This window comes from Topomyia yanbarensis, chromosome 1 (genome assembly GCF_030247195.1).
Source record: "Topomyia yanbarensis strain Yona2022 chromosome 1, ASM3024719v1, whole genome shotgun sequence".
Lineage (NCBI taxonomy): Eukaryota > Metazoa > Arthropoda > Insecta > Diptera > Culicidae > Topomyia > Topomyia yanbarensis.
In genome coordinates this window covers 4026485-4047493 of record NC_080670.1, presented here as the reverse complement: position 1 = coordinate 4047493, position 21009 = coordinate 4026485, and the positions used below count along the sequence as shown (strand labels likewise).

General features: G+C 40.6%; 1 protein-coding gene and 1 long non-coding RNA gene across 6 annotated transcripts; one reads left to right on the top strand and one right to left on the bottom strand.

Annotated features, from left to right (window-relative positions):
- Positions 1-4150: 4150 nt before the first annotated feature.
- LOC131676654 (eukaryotic translation initiation factor 3 subunit A) lies at positions 4151-9484 on the bottom strand. Of its 4 annotated transcripts, none has more exons than XR_009303213.1 (7): positions 9278-9484; positions 6916-9014; positions 5943-6859; positions 5614-5882; positions 5485-5551; positions 5351-5390; positions 4151-4466 (listed from the first exon to the last, which is right to left on the bottom strand). XR_009303213.1 is itself a non-coding variant. In XM_058955874.1 (5 exons), the coding sequence occupies exons 1-5, from the start codon at positions 9324-9326 to the stop codon at positions 5496-5498; spliced, it is 3390 nt and encodes a 1129-aa protein (XP_058811857.1). In that variant the 5' UTR covers positions 9327-9484; the 3' UTR covers positions 5384-5495. The 4 variants fall into 4 exon arrangements, 2 of the variants coding, with proteins under 2 accessions (XP_058811857.1, XP_058811858.1); XR_009303214.1 differs by having other exon boundaries at positions 5485-5548; XM_058955874.1 differs by lacking the exon at positions 4151-4466 and having other exon boundaries at positions 5384-5551.
- A 7570-nt stretch (positions 9485-17054) lies between these two features.
- On the top strand, positions 17055-18452 carry LOC131676242 (uncharacterized). Of its 2 annotated transcripts, XR_009303103.1 has the most exons (4): positions 17055-17095; positions 17413-17748; positions 17806-17885; positions 17947-18452. It is a non-coding gene; the product is annotated as an uncharacterized LOC131676242 (long non-coding RNA). The 2 variants fall into 2 exon arrangements; XR_009303102.1 differs by lacking the exon at positions 17055-17095 and having other exon boundaries at positions 17115-17748.
- The last annotated feature ends 2557 nt before the right edge of the window (positions 18453-21009 follow it).

Genomic DNA, 21009 nt, shown 5'->3' with positions numbered 1-21009 from the left:
AACAAGAAATAATGAAATCGTGAACATCCCGTTAGACTCAATTAATCATGAGCAACACTCCCGGCTGTCGGCAGTCCGGAGCTGAAGTTGCCTTTTTTTTACAAATCGATCATTTCCAAATTTATTCAACAAACGATAAATCTATCATAAATTCTCGGAAGCCGGCTGCCCAAAACAACAAACACATGATAACACTTCTGAGAGTTGCATAGATTGTATCACTTATCAAGGTGAATCCAGATTTGTGTGATTATTTACCCCATACTACTAACAAAAAGTCCTTTTCGTGGCAAACGTGGAGATGCAGAGGTATACACGGTCTCCATACCAACGTTTGCTGCACTAACATTCCTTTCCTTCCCCGATGACTGTAAGGACGTGACCGGCGCCGTTATTGACATTGCAAAGTATAGAACTCTCAAAACGTGCACATTGAGAATGGATAGCTACACTCAGGTCACATTAGTTGATTCTTTGTAGAATTTCGCTTATTCTGGTCAATCACGGAGTAGCAACTACGAATTGTACGGTCATCATGCCCATGTTAAAATCAAACGTAACGAAAAATTTCGGTTTTTATACCCAAAAATCATAATGTTCGATTCAAAAAGTTCAAAAAAATTGTTTTCAGTGTTTTCTAAGTTGAGAGTAAAGATCATTTCAAATTTAAATGATTTGGTACACTATTCTAGTTAAATCAGCAAAAAAAAGGTTGAAGGGTGTGACGGTATTGCATTGCGCCTCGATTGGTGCATCGAGGAGACCGATAGGGCTTATGGGCTGTGGTCGGCTGGCAGGTCGACGTAGATTGACTTTTGCTATGGGTCAATTCGGCTCGGCAATGTAATCAGAAATTTTAGAAACTGATATCTCAGTAAACTGAGATTTGTTAGCTGATTTTTGGTGAAATATTTTCCGAGTATCAGCTATGAAACTTCACTTTTACTAATGGCATATTCGTTTTTGACACTGCACTACACCGGTGTAGTCGGTGCTACACTCATTCAAACTTGGGTGTAATCAGTCTATCTCTTTCTTTGCACTACACCGGTGTAGCACCAAGAAAAAAAAACGAAAACGCCATAAGATCTCAGGCAAAAAATTGTTTACTAACATCTCAGCTGGTGAGATTGTCTAATACTTCCGGTGTTCAATTTGTGCATTCGATCCTATTAATGCGGGAATGTTGGATTGGATAAATTAAGGTGAAATTAATTTACCGATATACGTGAATCATCTTTCGGTCATTCACGGTCCGCACGCGATCATTCAAGAATATAAAAGCGAAATTATTCACGCGAAATCACATTCACGTACACGTGACAAACCCGTTAACAAACCGCAACGATCGCAATCATGATAGCCCCCCTAAAAACTCTCGTACTCGCACGATCATAAATCGGTCACTTCCGTTTCTATCCTTGGTATTAGCAGACTTGGTCCATGCCTTCAATTGGACCAATTAAAAAAGAAAGCTCCCATATCCACTGGCTTCATGGCCGGGAACTCTAGTGATATGGAAGATCTCACTTTCTTCTAGCATCTTAGCCGTACACCAAAAATTAAGTACAGTCGTGATTCGCTGGTTGGGCCACAGCCGTGTCCAACTAACGAATTTGATTCGCTAGTTGGACCGACTGACAAATGTCAAAAACTCTCCGAAGGAGATGTTGGCAGTGTAAATGCATCTGTTCACATCTCTAAATAATGTCAGATTGATTGTCAAAGCAAATTTGACATGAGATTTTGGCGCTCAGATGCTTTTTAGTTGGACAATGGTCCAACTAGCGGAGGTCCAACTAAAAAGCGGTCCAGTTAAAAAGAATCCAACCAGCGAATCACGACTGTATTAGATTACCGGTCCGCGCGCGATCAGCCAAGGACACAGGCGAATATGCGAAACTTATACACGCGAAGTTACATACACGTTAGCACAAGCGATATACAAACATACGCACAGTTGAACACGTTTACGTACAAATTCTCGATACCTTCGCGATGATACACGCGATCGCGAAGACTCTACGCCCGCATATATCTGAACCTGTGTCTAAACTGTACAATGAATATCAAATTTACAATCACGTCCCTCTGCAAGTGGCCTTAAGCAGTGTTTTAGTGGGCCTGCCGAAAACATAGCTCTACAGCTCCAGTAGGAAAACTCTCGAAAAAAAAGTTTCGAGTGCTTAGTCACCCTGGTTTACGTTCTATAAAATCAGGGGCTCTACAGATATTTTGACTATTAACCCTTAAATGCATGGAACTCATTTTTCCTTGCTACTCATTTTTCTGGTTGGATGCAATCTATACCCCTTGTTAAGGCTTTATATCACGGTATCCGGTATGTTGCCAAATGGCAACAGTATTCATTTAAGGGTTAAATTTTCCTAGGATACAAACAGGAAAATTTTGCTAGTAGATGTTTCTAGGCGATGAAAAACTCTGGTAAGTCCTACAGGCTATAGTAAATCTTGTAATTGATTGTTCGAAATTCCAAAGCAGACGCCGACATATGTATTGTTGATTGTTTGAGCGATTCAAACTATTCGAAATTCCTAAGGACAGTATTGAAAATAAGCTATTCACACATACATATTTTATCAGCCCCCGATTTAGTCTGCTCGATGATAGACTAGACTCCCGATTTCATTAGGTTTTTGACCCGATATCGTTAGCTACACACGAAAATCCGTTTGATCGGTTCTAGCAGACGAACCAAGAACTTTAAGCACTTTTTAGACTCTCCGTGAAAATGGACGTGAACGCATGTGTTGAATGCCTTTCTAAGTACACGATGGACGACGTCTTGAACAGTTTCAGCCGCGAACGACGATTTCACGCTCAACTGTCAGTTTACAGAATGCAATCTGGTAAGGCATATTGACACCCTCGCCTTAGCGGGGGGCGAGCCTGGGCTTAAGTCCATATATGAAGGCTACGCGATATTCCCGTTAGTATTTTTCTCGTATCAGTTGAGCTATCAGAGACATCCCACTATTTAGAGGTCGGATTTGCCCCACCGCGTCATTTTTCATTACGACGCAATTAAAAAAAATCAAGAAAAAAGTTGAACCAACTATCTATGCACTTTGTAGGACTTTAATCAAATAATCTAAAACCACGATCACTTGAACAAAAAGAAATATTCTGTAGTCAATTATGCACAAAAATGAAAACAAAAATTGTAAAAACATGGTTGTTGTCGTTTGAGCATCTCGATATCACTGATATTAGTTTGCGTAGTGCTTCCGATTTTCGATAACAGAGGGTGGTCTGGTTTACCCACACTGTTGGATTTACCCCACCTTACCACACTTTTAAATATCATAACTAATTTTTGCCATTATTATACTTACCGATGATATATTGCGGCTCCCTTCTAAAAAACTTTCTTTTCTAAAACAAACTGATATAAGCATAGGTTTCCGTGAAATTATTTTGTTCAAAAACATGGCGGACAGTGTGGTCAGTACTGGAAACATTTCCATATTTATAGCAATTTTGAAAGTAAACTGTTTTCAAACAAAAACACTGGTAAATCCGTTTATTATTACCATGCTCGTAGTAAAACCGATGATAGAACTATGGCAAGTCGAAACCAGAAGCACAGTTGAAGTGAAAATTTGAGTAGTTATTTCAACCATGAAATAAAGATTAAGTCAAACGCACAAAATAGTAAAAATCACCATGAGTATTTCTCCTACCCATATGGTACAATCAAGCATTTTCTGGTAGTTTAAAATAATTTATGGTAAATTAAACATTTTTGAAAATGGTTGTTTCTATCATGACTATGTAGTCCGAAACACCACGACGTTCTTTTCAGTGCATGTGCAATCGAAAAATTAGCCCGTAAGTATGCAAAATATGACTGAGTGTGCTTCTCCTACCTTTGAAATAGGTTTATTAGGAGAAACACATGCAGCGTGTTTTGCATAATAGTGGGCTGATTTTTCGATTGTATATGGTTATTGGATCGAGCTACCGTGCTTTTTCTTGTTTCCAGTCTGTTTGCTTTTGCTGTTCCCAACTACACTCATGGTCCTATTTCCCCAAGCTAACAACAAAGAAACACATGCCAAACTACATATGTGAAGTAATCAACCCAGCTATCAGAAAAAAATGATTTCGGACAAATAACATACACTACTTTGTACTACCAGATACATATGCTGATTCTTTATTACTGAATTGTTAGTCAGAATATTATACTTGTTGAACTTCGAATATTTTTGCAAGCTATAATAGGCATATTCCCATTTTTAAACAGCATTCGAATAGCTAGATAACGTCATATAATTAAGTTTGTGTGTATTTGAGTTTTAGTCTGTGTTCAATTCGCATGCTGAAGTCGAATCATATTTTGTTTACTTTAACGATGAATACACAAATGTATAAAATCAGAAATGTTTTCACTGTATCGTTATAATCTTTGCCAAACAATCCCACTAGAAGTCAAAGGGTATTCAGCCTTTTGTTCATGGCTGCGTTCCCAAATGCGCACCTCACTTTGACAAGTCGTCTGTCCAGTGTCAATTTTGACATATCAGTCGTGTTAATTTTGACAAGCCGTTCCTTCGGTCTCAATTTTCACATCGCGGTAGGCGTTCATTTCAATTCTCAACTCAAACATTGAACGTCAAATCATAATTTTTGATTTTCTCCCTCGAAGAAAAAGCCTAGTACGGTTCGAGTCGAGCCGATTGTAGTCCCAGCGGCACAAGTACAGAACATAGAATATTCGAAATCGCGTATACGAAAATGGCCTTCAATAATCGTTCCACTAACAGCGCACAATACGATGACCTTTCGGTCTTATAATTTAATCGGGCGGTCACTATACTGAGGAAAGCTAATTATCAGAATTATTTTTTTAGTTTTTTTGCTGCAAATTGTGATCGAAATTCGCGCAGATCTTTAACAAACATTGCTAAGGTATTGTATTGTTAGAAGATTGCACGGTTTTCCTGGTCATTTGAAACCGAGCTTCATTGATTTATTACTAGTCGTATTGTATTTGATGAGATGAGATCTCGACTTTCTTAATTCTCTTAACACATAGCTTTCAAAAAGCTGAGAATATGCTTATAAATTTATTGATCAGTTTATGAATAGATACGGGAATAAATTGATAGTAACGAAAAAGGTGATTGGAAACAAACTAACAAATTTAAATTTGACGTTTAACGTTTGAATTGAGAACATAAATGAGCAGGGTAGGTGAGATTTGTGAAACTTGTGGCTTGTCAAAATTGACATTACTGACGAATTGTCAAAACTGACACTGGACGAACAACTTGTCAAAGTAGAGTGCACATTTTAAAACGCAGCCACCAGCAAAAAGCTGAATATACGAAATAGGTTCAAAAAAAAATAATAAAAATGAATGGCTGTAAAAATAATATATGTTATAATTTACGAAGTTCCAACAGATTTGATAGATTAATTGCTGTAGATCTTCTACACATTTAAAGACGATGTTACCTGTTAGCAATTTAACGATGTTTGACGTCCTGCCAACCATCCTCGTCAGGACCAGTGCTACGAGCTGCTTTGAAAGAAACAGAAAAAGTTAGAATTTAAATTTACCTTTTCTTCAAAACCCGAACTCACCTTCCTTTGATCGCTCATCGTTTCCACGCCGCTCTTCGCGGCGATCCTCTTTCGGTTTGGCTGCCGGTTCCTGACGAGCTCTCCAGCTACTACCAGAATCATCACCTCCGCGTCCGCTACCCCCGCGACGATCATCCTGAGCCGGACGCCACACATTATCTCGATCTCCATCGCGACGTGGACCAGGACGATCATCACGCCGATCACGGCCGGCAAAATCTCGACGATCACCATCTCGACGCATTCCACCACCGGTACGATCGCCATCGCTGTGAGTAAAATATCTTTAATATTTATATCCAGTTTCGAATATGAAAAGCAAAGCCTACCGCATCGGTGGCCGATCTGCACGTCTTATTGGACCACGATCATCCCGTTCATCACGATCATTTCGCCGAATTGGCCCACGATCGTCCCGATCGTCTCCCCCGCGGCGGATGGGACCACGATCATCTCCTCCACGACGTGGTCCATCACGATCTTCCCTAGTGTCATCATCTCTGCGTCGCCATTTGAACGCATCGTCACCAGCAGGTCGTCGATCCTGACCTGCTGCTGATGCACCAGCACCACGACCCTCACGGAAACGAGGTTGCCAAATGCCTTCCTTTTTGGGAGGCTCTTCTCGTCCGGACTCTGCTGCCGCTGCTGCTGGTGTTGCTGCTGCTGTTGTAGTCGCTGCCGCTGCAGGACCTGCTGCCGGTTGCGGTGCAGTTTCTCCTCGTTTATCTCTCCAAGAATCCATTTCGCGAGGCGGTTTTTCGCGGGAAGCTTTTAGTCGCTCACGTTCCTCTTGCAATTTTTTCTCGATTTCCTCTTCTCTAGCGCGCTGCCTCTCGAAAATTAAGCGATTTTTTTCGGCCTCCGCCTTTCGTTCCTCTGCTCGTCTTTCTCGCTCGATACGTTCTTCCTCCTCTTTCTGTTTTCGAAGTTCTTCCTCAACCCGGCGACGCTCTTCCTCTTTCTCCTTGAGCCAACGTTGACGGCGCTCCTCGCGCCGTTGTCCAACCCTTTCCATAAGCCGACGTTTACGTTCTTCCTCTAACTCGACATTGAATGCCTTCAACTTCTCGGCAAACTGATTGCTCCGTTCGCCCTTTAACTTCTGCCAGAAGACTTCCCGATCCGGTTGCATACGTCGCAATCGCTCCTGTATCGCTTCTGCATTTTTCCTTTCTGCGATGGCCGCCTCGATGCGCGTTGCTTCCTGCTTTTCCCAAAATTCTTTATCTTGTACCAGTTTGTTCTGTGAAATAAAAGTGTTAAATGACAGCCGTCCTACTTTTCTAGCACCAAACCTACCTCCAAGTATTTCTCGATGAGCGGAATTTCCTCCAGTCGTTTAGCTCGCTCAAAGTAGTCTATCTTCTTTTCCTGCGACTTCAGATTGTTATCGTGGGCCTTGCGCTCTTTCACACGTTCTTCCGCCTCTCGTGCGGCAATTTCCTCGGCGTTCATTTTTTTAATATCTTCTTCGTCGAATTTCTTCAGCATCTTCAGACCGCTGGCCGTCTGTTTGATCTGGTCAATCTTGTCCTTCATGTTACGTTCCTTAATTACCTGAATCTCATACTCCTGTCGTTTTCTCTCGCGTTCCTCGTTCTCCAATTCCAACCGTTTCATTTCGGCAAGCTTCTGTAACCGAGCTGCTTCCTCCTGTAGTCTAAGTTCTTCCTCTTCACGTTTCAGATTGACCCTCTCGATGTATTCCTTGCGATCTTCGATCTTCTTCTGTCGCTGCAGAATACGCTGATGCTCCTTGACCATATTATCCTCGTAGTGTTTAACCATCTGCGTTCGCAACCTCTCCCGTTCGCCTTTCTTGCGGTTTGGATTGATAGTGGCAATGGCTCGGTGCAGCACAACCGACATGTTAACCAGTTGCGAACGGACCTGCTCGGAAGGCATTGACTGCAGTGTTGGTCCATCCGGATGATCCTCTCGCTGGCTTTCACTCAGATCCGTCCCGAAATGAACACTATGATTACGATGATCGATTGTGATCTGCATGTCATTGTGACGAACACAGTCGACCAAAATCCGTTCCAAATAAAAACTGTTTGCAAACTTGGCCAATGCGAGAAAACGCGAAAACTCAATCGATTGATAAACTTGCGAAACTTGACGAACCAATCGGACAAGGGTCACATCCTGCAGGGCTTGAGAGTATTGCGTGTACGGACTGTTCTCGTCCGCAGTAATTTCTTCAATAACACCTTGAACATGGGAGCACAAATTCAACGGATCGAATTCGATTTCAAGCCAACGATGCAAATTCTGAAACTGAGGAGCAGCCAACTGAAGCACGTTCAAACGAAGCAGCTCCTTTAGCAGTGAAGCACGCGATGGTGGCTGTTGCAATCCTAGCAGAACGGCTAATTTTTGAGCTTTCTCTAATGGGCTCTTATCTGTCTCAATGAAACGATCAAACTCCGGATGAGCCGAGGGAAGTGGAATAGCTAACGTTGCGATCAACACATGCGACGTCATTCGTTGAATTTCCTCCTGTGTGACATTCTTCTTCATATCACGCGACAGTTGGAACAATTTGAGCAAAGCAGCAGCATGAAACAGTTGATTCCCAGCCTTCCAGAACACCATTGCCAGCTTTTGATAGTACAATGCCATCGTTTTAGGCATTGGTGTTTTCTTCGAAAGCGACATCAATCCGTGAATATCTTCTATAGCCTTGTAAGCCTCCAACCACAGTTCCATCTGGATGGCACAATCCAACTGATGAAGACGAGTGTCTAAATTCAGCTGTTGTGTTTCCGGCTTCGAGATGCTAACGTTGGCAGTTTGCGAACTAACCTTACTGATGTCCTCTAGATGCTTTCTAAGTTTTTCGCATAGTTTCCTGAACTCCATCTTACGGTTGTACTTCAAGCAAAATTGAAATGCCATCTTTGCAATGTCGTGGTACAGATTCTCACAGTGCGAGTTGACCTTCAACAACTCTAAACACTGGCAATAGCTTTCCCACAGGAACTTTACCCAGGGTAGTAAAATCGTCCGATCGGAACGATCCTGAGCATCTTCACCACACACCGCACTCATCAGAATCGATTCCGGTGTAGCCAAGTTATCCAAATCATCATCAATCTCCAAAATTGCCTGCGATGACTGCTGCTGGGCAGCTTCCGTACGCTCTTCTGCCATCTTCAAATAGCCACGGATAACATTCTCTAGCGAGCCGACATTCACAAGCTGGAACATGTTCCGGTACTGGAATAAACCTTCCTTAGCGATGTGGGATTTTTTCAGCTCCACACAAAGATCCAGATACTTGAACATGATTGGTTCGATAACCGACTCCGACCAGGTGTAAGTCCATTTTTTAATGCGGAATACCTCTTGCAGGGTGTCCAGCGCTCGAGCCGGTTTACCCACCTCGATGAATTCTGGAACAACAAAAACAACAGTAAAGTGTGTGATGTCATAAACTTTCCGGTTATAAAAATTGTTATACGCAAGACTTTTTCAAAATTACTAACAAATTCCTAGAAGTAACTAGATTAACCCAATTCTCAACAGTAAAAACTGATACCAACCAGAAAATTGGCGTATGGCTCAAACCTGCAACGTGTAAAAGCCGACCGAAATAGGACGTAGAGAGCCACCATATTGGAAAAAAAGAAACTCGAGTCCGGCTGATGATACTTACCGTTCGCCCGTTTTAGGGCATTTTCTGGTCTCTGCATATATCGGGACATGTTGGCATTCGATGCTTCACTTGCTCTTCAGTAAAATTCGGTATGAATTTTCACAAATTTAGTATGTTTTCAGGCGGAATTTTTAAATTTTTAGCTGCGAAATTTCCACCACGCAGTTACTTGCGGTTTTTGACAAATCGCAAAAGAGCTTTTTCTCCGAACATTGACATTTTTGTCATTTATGACAGCAACGCTGCAAATGGCGGCACGCCGGCTGGAATCTGACAGGTAAACGATATGTTAGGCGGTACTAGAATACTCTAGAATAAAGGCACACTGTGAGCACTGCACTTTCAATTGGTCAAAATGAAAATGGCAGAAATTGGTCACTGCACAGTGACGTCATGCATTAAATGTGAACTTAATGCATTAAATTGAACTAGAGATTATTCGTATTTTCAAAATGATATATTGGAAAGCATATATAATATATTGGGAATAATGTTTTTAGAAGTATAAATGTTCTCTAGAACGCCTTACAATTAAATTGTGCTTTTCTCTACTGTGGGAAAATGTATATGAAAGACCTAATAAGTGAGCTAATTATTTGTTTATCAATTACTTCTACTGTTCTCTGAATCGGTAAGTAGTTTTGCGGTAAAATTTGTTGGGAATTAATTATTAGCACTAAGCTTATTTTAATTAATCCAAATTTGTTAAGTCCAAACTGTAAACAACAGGACCAGTACTTGTCAAATTTGTGAGGTTAAGGCATTTCATACAATGGTCAATTTGAGAAAGCTTAGAAAAGCGGTTATGTATCTTGAAAAACCAAAAAAAGCAGTATTTTCTCACACCGTTGGAAAAATCTTCATGAAAATAAATCGGTAGTGCTATACCAGTACCCCGAATACATAGATTCATTTTCATAAAAAAAATTCCAGCGGTTTGAGAAAAAAACTGCCTCTTGTTGTTTTCCAAGATAGTTATTGAGGCGTTCTCAGTTGTCCCTTAATCCCGCATAATTGTGTATCATATGCCAACCATTATCAAACGTTAATCTACCACAAAAAACATTTTCAAGGTACAACTGAGAACGCCTCAATAAGCGGCCATCGTAGAAAACAAAAAGAGGCAGTTTTTGTTGAAAAAGAATATTTCGCAGTGATATACGTACGAAATATTCTTTGTATATAAACAATTTGCCATTCACGGGACGGCAGTTGACAGTAAGAACTGTCATATGGAACGTGCTATAAAAAGCTCTGAGATGTCATCTGACAGAACGTCATGTGACAAAAGCTTCAAGTGGGTAACTTGAGCTTTTGCATATGGACGCCGCGCATGGATGTGTTGTTTACTATAGGCAGAGGGTATGACAGGGTATGGCAGTCAATAAGGGACTGTGATAAACAGTGCATGAAATATCAATCGATATCGAACTATGTTAGCATTATATAACTTGACGAACAAGAATCAAATAAAGTTATCTCAAACCTACCTACAGAAATACTTCGTGTTTTCTTACGGTATTATCAACAGGTTATGGGCCCAGTAGTTAACTGGAACTAGCCACCTGGACTATTGTAAAATAGTTGTTTTGGAAGATACACGTTTCGGGTAGAAACGGCCGGCGAGAACCATCGTTCCGGTAGCAGCGGCATCCAGCGACGACCAGCGTTTCGGGCAGAAACGGCATCCGGCGAGGACCAGCGTTTCGGGTAGAAACGGCCAGCGAGAACCATCGTTTCGGACAGAAGCAACATCCGGCGAGGACCAGCGTTTCGGGAAGAAACGGCATCCAGCGAGCACCAGCGTTTCGGGAGCAAGCAGAGGATGGCGACCCAGCAGCAAGCTGGAGGATCTGCCGAGAGGATGGCAACCCAGCAGCAAGCTGGAGGATCTGCCGAGAGGGTTACTCTCGAGGACAGAAGAGGTGGTGACTACGAGAGGGGAACTCTCGAGCGCACCGTGCCGACGACGGCATACTTCGGTAGCGTCAACCGCGAATCGATATTCGACGGTTCGGAGTTGCGGTTCCCAGCCTGGAAATGGCGAATGGAACATCATCTTATAAAGATGAAACTCCAGCACACGTTGCTACGAATGCCCGAAGAAGAGGACTTCTACGAACCAGTAGTAGGTGCCTCGGAAGAGCTAGAAACAGTCAGGAAGGCTAAGCTCAGAAAACGGCTTGATGACGACGTCGAAGCATTAGACGAGATTGTCATGATGGTCAACAATGATGTTTTGAATAAACTCATTGGGCTCAACTATGCGAAAGAAGCCATGGATACTCTGGTCAGAACGTACCAAAAGGGCGGTACAGCCGCTATGGTTAATATGCGGGACCGGTTGTATACCATCAAACAAAGACATCACGACAAATTGTCCATGATTTTTGATGAGTACGATCTGATTATTCGCGAGCTAGATCGTATGGGTTCAAAAATGACAGCATCGGAAAAAGTTCATGCTCTACTGATCTCCATGCCAGACAAGTACCGACACGTCAAAGGCGCTCTGATGGTACTGACGAATGAAGAACTGTGTGCCAAGCCGATCATGGAGATCAAACGAATGTTTATTGATGCTGAAGCTGGGGAAGAGAAGCAGACAGAAACGAAAAACGTTGCGCTGTCTTCAAAGTACAAGCCAAGGAGAGAGGTAACCCGATGCTTCGGTTGCAACGAAACTGGGCATTTTAAAAATAAATGCCCACTAATGAAAAAGTTTAACGCGAAGGAGAAAGATAAGTTCAAGAAGCAGCAAAAGATGGAGCCTAAAAAGAGCTTTGCAATGATGACCAAAGCGGATCGTGGTAGGAGAGTCAGATTCGTGATTGACTCAGGAGCAAGCGACCATATGGTTAATGACGAAAAGCTGCTAGAAGATGTCCAAGAATTAGAGAAGCCAATCACCATTTCGACGGCGAAAGCGGGCCAGAATTTACGGGCAACAAAAGTTGGAAAAATGCGATTAATGAGTGTTGTGGGTAACAATACAATAAAAGAATTGAAATTGTACAACGTTCTTTTTACTCCGGGTCTTGAAGAAAATCTCCTTTCGGTTAGAAGGGTTAGCAAAAATGGTAAAAGGGTTACTTTTACGGATGAAGAGGTTATCTTTGAATTTGAAGATGAAGTAATTGCTTCAGGAATCTTCGTTGATGGTTTATTCCACCTTGATCTATTTCGGGAAGAAAAGTCGGCGGAAGATGGAACAAACTTAGCATTGTTCGGAAAGAAGGTGAGTTTGGAAACATGGCATAAAAGACTTGGCCATATCAGTGATACGAGTTTGGAGAAACTAATTAAGAAGGGAATGGTTGAGGGTATCAATCTAACTTCTGGAAATATTAGTGAAACAAATGTATGTGATGGTTGTATGGCGGGGAAGCAGGCTGCATCCAAATTTAAACACTTGCAGCTGCCAAGATCAAAACGACCACTGGAACTCATACATTCGGATGTTTGTGGAAGCATGGAGCAGGAAACCTATGATGGCTATCGTTACTTTGTAACCTTTATAGATGATTATACGCACTTTCTCGTGGTTTATCTCATGAAACAGAAATCGGAGGTTTTCGAGAAATTTAAAGAATTCGAAGCAATGGCGACAGCATACTTCGAAAGACGTATTTCAATGCTAAGGTGTGATAATGGAGGGGAATATACAAGTAACGAATTTCAAGCTCATTGCAAAAGAAATGGTGTTAGAATGACGTTCACTGTTCCATACACACCGCAGCAAAATGGTGTAAGTGAACGTATGAACAGATCTTTAATGGAAAAGGTCAGAGCTTTGCTTTACGAAAGTGGATTAGCGAAAGATATGTGGGGAGAAGCATTATATGCAGCAACATATCTAATCAATAGATCTCCAACAAGTGGGATAGAAGAGGACAAAACTCCGTATGAAAAATGGTTCAAAAAGCGACCAAACTTGAATCATTTAAGAGTTTTTGGGTGTAAAGCATTTAAACAAATACCTAAAGAGAGGCGTCAGAAATTAGATTTCAAAACAAAACCTTTGATATTTGTGGGGTACGCAAATAATGGTTTTAGATTATGGAACAAGGATACGCGTTCAATAGAAATTGGCAGAAATGTAGTATTCAATGAATCTACCAGAGCCAATCAAGATATTGACCACACAAACATGGATTTCGTAGAATCATCTGGTCAAGATTTAATTAGATGTACACGCTTAAACCAAGGAGAACAGAACGAAGACGAGGATGATGCTATCCTTCCTTCTGATGAAGAACAGCATGAAGAATGCACACTCATCGAAACAGAGCAAGATAATCTAGATTCACTTGAAGAATCAGTTGGCGAAACTGACTATGAAAGTACAAATGAAAATCCAACAGACGAAAGAGAGGACGTCGATGATGGTCAATCATTGCGTCGAAGCAAGAGGGAGAGAAAGATACCGGGTTGGTATTCCGATTATACAGCAAAAACAGCAATGATTTTCAACGAAGAGATTCCGCAAACTATTGAGGAATTGAAGAAAGTTTCTGATTGGCAAGAATGGAAGCATGCTATTCAAGAAGAGTTTGATGCATTACATCAAAATGGCACTTGGACAGTGGTTAACTGTTTGCCAAAAGGAGTTAAACCAATTAACTCAAAATGGGTTTTCTCAATGAAAGAAGATGGAAGATATAAAGCACGATTAGTGGCAAAAGGGTGTTCACAGCGTCCTGGATTCGATTACTGTGAAACATTTGCACCAGTCGCCAAACTAGAGAGTGTTCGGTTAGCACTAGCCCTTGCTAACGAGCATAAATTGTTAGTACATCAAATGGATGTCAAAACTGCATTTCTACATGGGAAGTTAGAAGAAGAAATATACATGAAACTTCCACCAAACGTAAATGGGCAAAGACAAACTGTTCGTCTACACAAATGTTTGTATGGATTGAAACAGGCAAGCAGATCTTGGAATAAACATTTTGATGATGCAATGAAAACATTAGGTTTTGTCCCTCTCAAAAATGACAACTGCATCTATAAGTCAAAATCTAGAGGCATTATAGTAATACTATATGTAGACGACATTTTACTACTTGCCAAAAACATCGAAGCAATTACGTGGATTAAAAAGAAACTTGGAAGGTTATTCCAAATGAAAGACATGTTAGAGATTAAGCACTTCCTGGGAATGGAGATAAATCGTGATTTGGAAAGCCAGACTATTGAAATTTCTCAAACAATATACGTGGAGAAACTTCTTAGTAGATTTGGGATGGCTGATTGTAAACCAGTGGGGACACCATTGGATATCAACACGAAATGGTCAAAATCTGAGGCAAAAATCACTGAAGAGCCATACAGAGAACTGCTGGGATGCTTACAATATCTTTCACTAACTTCTAGACCTGATATTTGCTCTGCGGTAAACACCCTAAGCAAATATGCTAACTGCGCCACCGATTGGCACTGGTCAGGATTAAAACGAATATTGCGATATTTGAGGGGAACGAGCAATACAAAAATAATTTATTCATCAAATACCGAATATCCAGCTTTAGTAGGATTTGCCGATGCAGATTTTGCAAATGATCCTGATGATAGGAAATCAGTTTCAGGATACGCATTTCTACTATACGGTAATCTTATTTCGTGGTCAACGAAACGACAACCGACTGTAAGCTTATCAACAAGTGAAGCAGAACTGATAGCACTTTGCGCTGCTACGAAAGAAGGAGTGTGGTTAACACAACTTCTCAATGAATTGGATGTAAACATAACACCATTCATCATAATGGAAGATAGCATCCCATGTATCAACATAGCACAGGAGCCAAGATCACATCAACACATGAAACACTTGGATATCAAATACCTTTTCATCCGGGATCTCATCAAAAATGGTAGAGTAAAACTACAGTTCATCCCAAGCGTCGATCAACCTGCAGATGCCTTCACTAAGGGGTTACCTAAAAATATACACAGAAAGTTATTCGGTGTATTGAATGTGCAAATTGTGGGGAAGTGTTGAAAAAGAATATTTCGCAGTGATATACGTACGAAATATTCTTTGTATATAAACAATTTGCCATTCACGGGACGGCAGTTGACAGTAAGAACTGTCATATGGAACGTGCTATAAAAAGCTCTGAGATGTCATCTGACAGAACGTCATGTGACAAAAGCTTCAAGTGGGTAACTTGAGCTTTTGCATATGGACGCCGCGCATGGATGTGTTGTTTACTATAGGCAGAGGGTATGACAGGGTATGGCAGTCAATAAGGGACTGTGATAAACAGTGCATGAAATATCAATCGATATCGAACTATGTTAGCATTATATAACTTGACGAACAAGAATCAAATAAAGTTATCTCAAACCTACCTACAGAAATACTTCGTGTTTTCTTACGGTATTATCAACAGTTTTTTTCTCTCCCTCGGGCTCGGAATCAAATTTTCATCATTGGTCCATTCCTCGTATACATGTACAAATGTTAGTGGCGCCATCACTACATGCACGATCACAATCTAAACTAAAAAATGATTTAACTGTTGAAGATAGCGAAAAATTGTTTTGGTCACTACGTCTGTGCTATGACTACAATCGAAAACTCGGTGAAAAAATTAAAAGTTTCATTTTTGTTTACAATTAGTTTTCACGAAAAACACAGGGATATGAGATTTCACATCAAATGTATGTGTGTGATTAATACAATTTATATTTCTAGCACATTTTTGTGCATTTGCATATCATGTATGTGGAATACATAAAACATAAGTTTGGATTTTTTGTAGTGTATATTCAACAAAACGTTGAACAAAGTGGATCAACGTAGGGAGTTATTTGAACAAACTTTTCTGCGAGAGAGTGTAAAGTTGATGCAAAAATGGAAATTAAATGCATTTTTTTCGAATTTGATGCAAATTTGTTATGCATTCTTAGAGTGATCTGTCCCTGGTTCGCGCCTCACCAGCCACATTAATTTTATTTATTCAAAAAATCAATTTTCTTTTCAACATGCCCTTCACTATACATAGTTTTTGTCAAAATAAGGATTGTTAACATATTATGAACAGGCGGGCAATGTGGGGACATTCCGCATCGTATCCCGAAACGTCTGCGTCATCAATACCATGTTTTATAGGCTGTCTCTGTTCACTGTTCCTAACATTTTTGACGCATGCGTGGATCTTGTTTAGAGGAACATTGGATATAACCGATAAAACAAGAGGATATTAAGGATAAAAACATAAACAAATGACGAAGTGGTCTATTTTGTTGCTATAAGTTTTGTTTCGGTTTGGTCATAACTATTTTTTATCGGTAGTTTCGAGATAAAAAAAGTGTCCTAAAGTGTTCGAATCAGAGGATCCGAGGTGAAACTCGACCTTTTCCCTCTTTTCATCATGTGCCCAAACAATCGTCCGGATGTTTATGTTTAGTTCCAGGTAGGGATGTCCGATTACGACTCGATGAATCGATTAACGGCTACGGTAATCGATTAATTTTTAATCGATTAGCAACTGATAGATAATCGATGTAATCGATTAGTTTGCCTCGATTATTGTCGCGATAAGTGTTTTTTTTTAATTTCCCCAATTTGATACAGCTTAATGCGCTACCCGAGGGCGTGACACTCTTTTATACAAATATTTCACTTGATTTTATATTTTTTATATCCCCTTATATTTATTTATAATAGTCTATAAAGGTTATAATTGTATTCGAAGTGTTGAAAGTTCGAAAAAAATTCGAACATTCGTTACCTAGGCCGTTACCATAGTAGTCTTAGTTACGCGTGTGATTAAAAACAATGAAAGAATTGTGTCGCATCAATAAGGAAAGGTAAGTACCCAAATATTTACGCGTATAATTCTGGCTGGTTCTAATTAGTATTCGGCTGTAGCGCCACAAACGATAGTTATTATAATCGGTTGCGTCACATGAGCCGCGTGCTAACTAGAGCCAGGAAGACTTGCGGTTCATTTTCCAGCTGGTAGAGGAGGTGTCCTAATTATCACCTGCAGTGGTGATTCAGTAAAATCGTAGCCAGACACAAAAACGCATTTTTGTCAAATGCCAATCTTGTTTGCTACCAGTTTCGTACACCAAAATATCTGTTTTAACACCATGATTCAACCATCCCAACCACGATATTTCAGCGTCAATCACCAATATTTCCCAGCAGCAACAAATTAAGACCATCATCCGTCCGATCGTTCTAACGGCGGTTCTGCCAAAGGATTTGACGTTAATTAAATAACCGCTACTAGATGACCATTGGCAAACAGCACAAGCTGCAGCAGAAACCACAAACTGGAATATCATCCAGATTCCGCAGCAGCAGATACAGCAACAGCACCTTGAGGTACACACAACAGCAACAGTATACAGCACAGTTCTAAGAAGCGGGAGCATCTGAGGAATCACTGTTCAACTTGTGTATCAGCCGTAGCCAGCTAATTTTTTTAATTTCAAGAACATCAGTACCTTGATCAGTACATTTTAATGAAATAATCGTAAATATCGCGCTCAAAAATTCACATTTCTTTCAGATCGAATTGGCCACAAATCGCTCGACAGCAGCAACAGGACACCAAACACAACGGCAAGGTGCTCTGAACATTTTCTGTCAGTAAGTTTCACCCACAAAAGCTTTCTTCCGTATTGATTTGACATTTACTTCTTTCGTACAGAAACACGTTCTCCAGACAAACGGTAATCAAGGGTTGGTGGAATCGCAGATCATGCTCACGAAGAAAACTCGCAGCTCATTATTATCCCATTTTATTCCAACAGCAAAATGAAATCAATGAATATTGAAAAAAATGTAAAAGGGAGTATAGTTGTTATTGATATGGAGAAATGAGTTGAAATGATTTGAACGAGAGGTCAGAGACGATATGGTGAAAGAATGTTAGTGTAGCATTCTTTTCTAATCCTGCTTAGAAAGGTGGCCTGGAGTATGATTTTTCATGTCAGTCAGCTTGCTCGGTTTATGCTGCTTAGAAATAACGGCAAGTGAAGTGTATAAATGGATAACATGCAAGCTATTGAACCGTCTCAATTTGTGTACCTTTTTCGTGCTGAACAGTATCTTAGGGTGCTTACAGAGTGGCGGCGAGAAGCTGAGCTGGGGCTGGAACTGACATTAGAATGCGAGATGCGAGAAACCTGCTTGCTGCAAACCAAAGGGATGATGTCAGAGTGAAAGCTGATCGGATCGGCGCCGACTGCCTTCTTTTACTCTGACGGGTTTCATTTGATATACTGCAAGCAGGTTTCTCGCATCTCGCATTTTACTGTCAGTACCAGCCCCTGCTCAGCTTCTCGCGGCCACTCTGTAAGCACCCTTACTGTTGCTGTGACAAGATGATTAGTACCTAGGACAATAGTACTGGTAATAGTAATAGGCATAGCTAACTGGACGAAACTCACTAATTTTCGTATCTTCACTTCTTTTTTTCAGTACAATGCAATTCCCAAATCAAAATGCTGGCACACTATATTGGAAGTGAACAAATCCGCTGCGAAGATCAAGTATCCATTATTGTTCAGCAATGATGGTCAGTTAAGCGATTAGTGCCTTATTCGAGACTCACGAAATTTCAAGAGTGAATAAGATCTTTCCTCGCGTGCAATTTGAAAAGGGCCAATAAACTGTTTAAAGTCACTTCCACTAGAATCACGGCAGGATCCTTACAAGAATTATTGGACATTTCACACCCAATTGAACTATCCCATAAGTGTACACACTACTGCAAATGCAGGTTTACATTGTTTTATCTAGGAAGTGTCAGTACATTTGTTGTTAGATGTATAACAATCTCTGCACCTTAACCGATTTGATATATTTAGTTAATCGTGCACTTTTGCGTCAGCTACCCGGTCAGCGTGGCAAGCAGAAAGTTAGCAAAAGTTGAGCAAAGCGAAATTGATGCTGGCAGAGTTTCTGCGAGCATTTTGCGAAATTTGTACGAGAATTCTGGCAACGAATTCGCTCAAATGCAACAACCGTTTCTGACAGAAGCGGTTAAACCAACCGATGCTGCTCACTTTTATTCAGAATCGAGCCAGAAATGTACGGCTAAGATCTCTGCACGCTTCCTGCCACATCTTTGTCAGATGCTTTGCTCGATTCGTGCTAAATTCTACTAGGTAGGAATTGCCAGGATTTTTGCACAGTTTATGTCCGAGTTATTCCAGGGTTTAGCTCGGTTCCTGTCAAAATTTGCCAGAAAACGCGAGCGAAACCAAGTTCGCCCTAGCTCAACTAACCCGACAGGATACGCGCAGAAATCTGACAGGGCTGCCAAACCAAGACTTACAGAAATCTAGCAGAGCGGTCTCTGCCAGAAAATTTGCTCACTGGGTAAGTGTGCACACTTGTCTGATAGTCCGATTTGGTATGAAATGTGCAATCAAACTAAGCATGAAATTTTGTTTGCTGTGTGAATAAATATTTCTCGAGTGATTTTGGAAAAAAACCAATTATCTATCCCTATGTGACAGACTTTGAGGGGTAATCCCGGATCAATACTAACGAAATTTTGTAATCATTATTTGAAACTACGCATGATGTGATTGCTCGCTTTATTAATAAACACCTAGTTATATCAAGTTTTGAAAATCTCGTTAATATATGCTTGTACCGTTTACTCTCGCCGTTCCCAGGAAATTCTGCCTGGTCTTTTTAATCTCGCTTAAATTTTATTGTACTAAGATTAACCCAATTGGTTTAACCACAGAACAGACGTCCATCTTCATCATTCAACTTGTGTAAAAAACCCTGTTTCGAAGGTAGTTGGGACATCTTCGCCAGGTGTGCTACTGTGTTTTTTAGTGGCTGAGTTCAACTGAATTGACAGCGGTTATACCTCTACCCAGTCAAACCAGTCCGGATCCGGTTCGGACTTCTAAGTGGATTCTGTATGAATTCCAGCTCAAATGCATCAACCGATTGAGTCGAAATTGGTTGTTTTCTTTGAGCTAGATTCCATACTGAATCTATTCAGGATTTCAACCCGGTTCCTGAATAGATTTGACGGATAGTTGGGATAGGTTGGTTTGGCGGCGCTAGTGTTTTATCGTATATTAATTCCAATGTTTACACAAGTTTCATTAATATATTAAATAAATTTTGATCGATCATGGATGTTGTTCTGCTGAATCTAGGACTTTTTTTTCGGGCGCAAATGTTTGGTGTTGAAAGAAAACAGTACAGTAACCTTCACGTATTTTTCGGCCGCAGCTCTTCATAATAATTAACGTTAGCCTGCGTCTTGCTCCGCTGCAGCTGCTTATAAAATATGAATTCCCTTTCATCCTCTAAATCCTTGTAAAAATTGAAATATCGCACACGCCAAATGCAGCTGTAAATGTTTCCATCGCCTGGCCTCCGCGTGCTAAGCCATCGTAACAATATTTTAATCTTTTCGTACTCGCTGTGAATTTTTTCAGAAATATATGCCGACCGGAAGCAGGTGCTCATTTTCCGGATTGAATTATGTGAATTGAAAAATTCTGAAAGAGTGGGAATATATAAAGAGTGACAATTAGTATCATTGTTGTTCGTACCTGCTGTCCCATAAGCAATTTGACCTCTATGATCGTTTCCGGATATCTTGTTTTATGGCGCAGGTATAAAGGCGTTCGATTTATGAATTTAATTTTTGAACTTCATTTCGATAATGTAAACAATGAAAAAGACAACTCGCATAAATTCACCGCACACTGAGAATAAGTTCGAAAGCAAGTTC

Excerpts from the sequence above, each read along its gene's own strand:
- LOC131676654 (XM_058955874.1), bottom strand. The coding sequence starts at position 9,326 with ATGTCCCGATATATGCAGAGACCAGAAAATGCCCTAAAACGGGCGAAC. Across the intron at positions 6,860-6,915 it reads TCATCGAGAAATACTTGGAG|AACAAACTGGTACAAGATAA; the intron begins GTAGGTTTGGTG and ends TTTATTTCACAG. Across the intron at positions 5,883-5,942 it reads GCAGATCGGCCACCGATGCG|CGATGGCGATCGTACCGGTG; the intron begins GTAGGCTTTGCT and ends TTTTACTCACAG.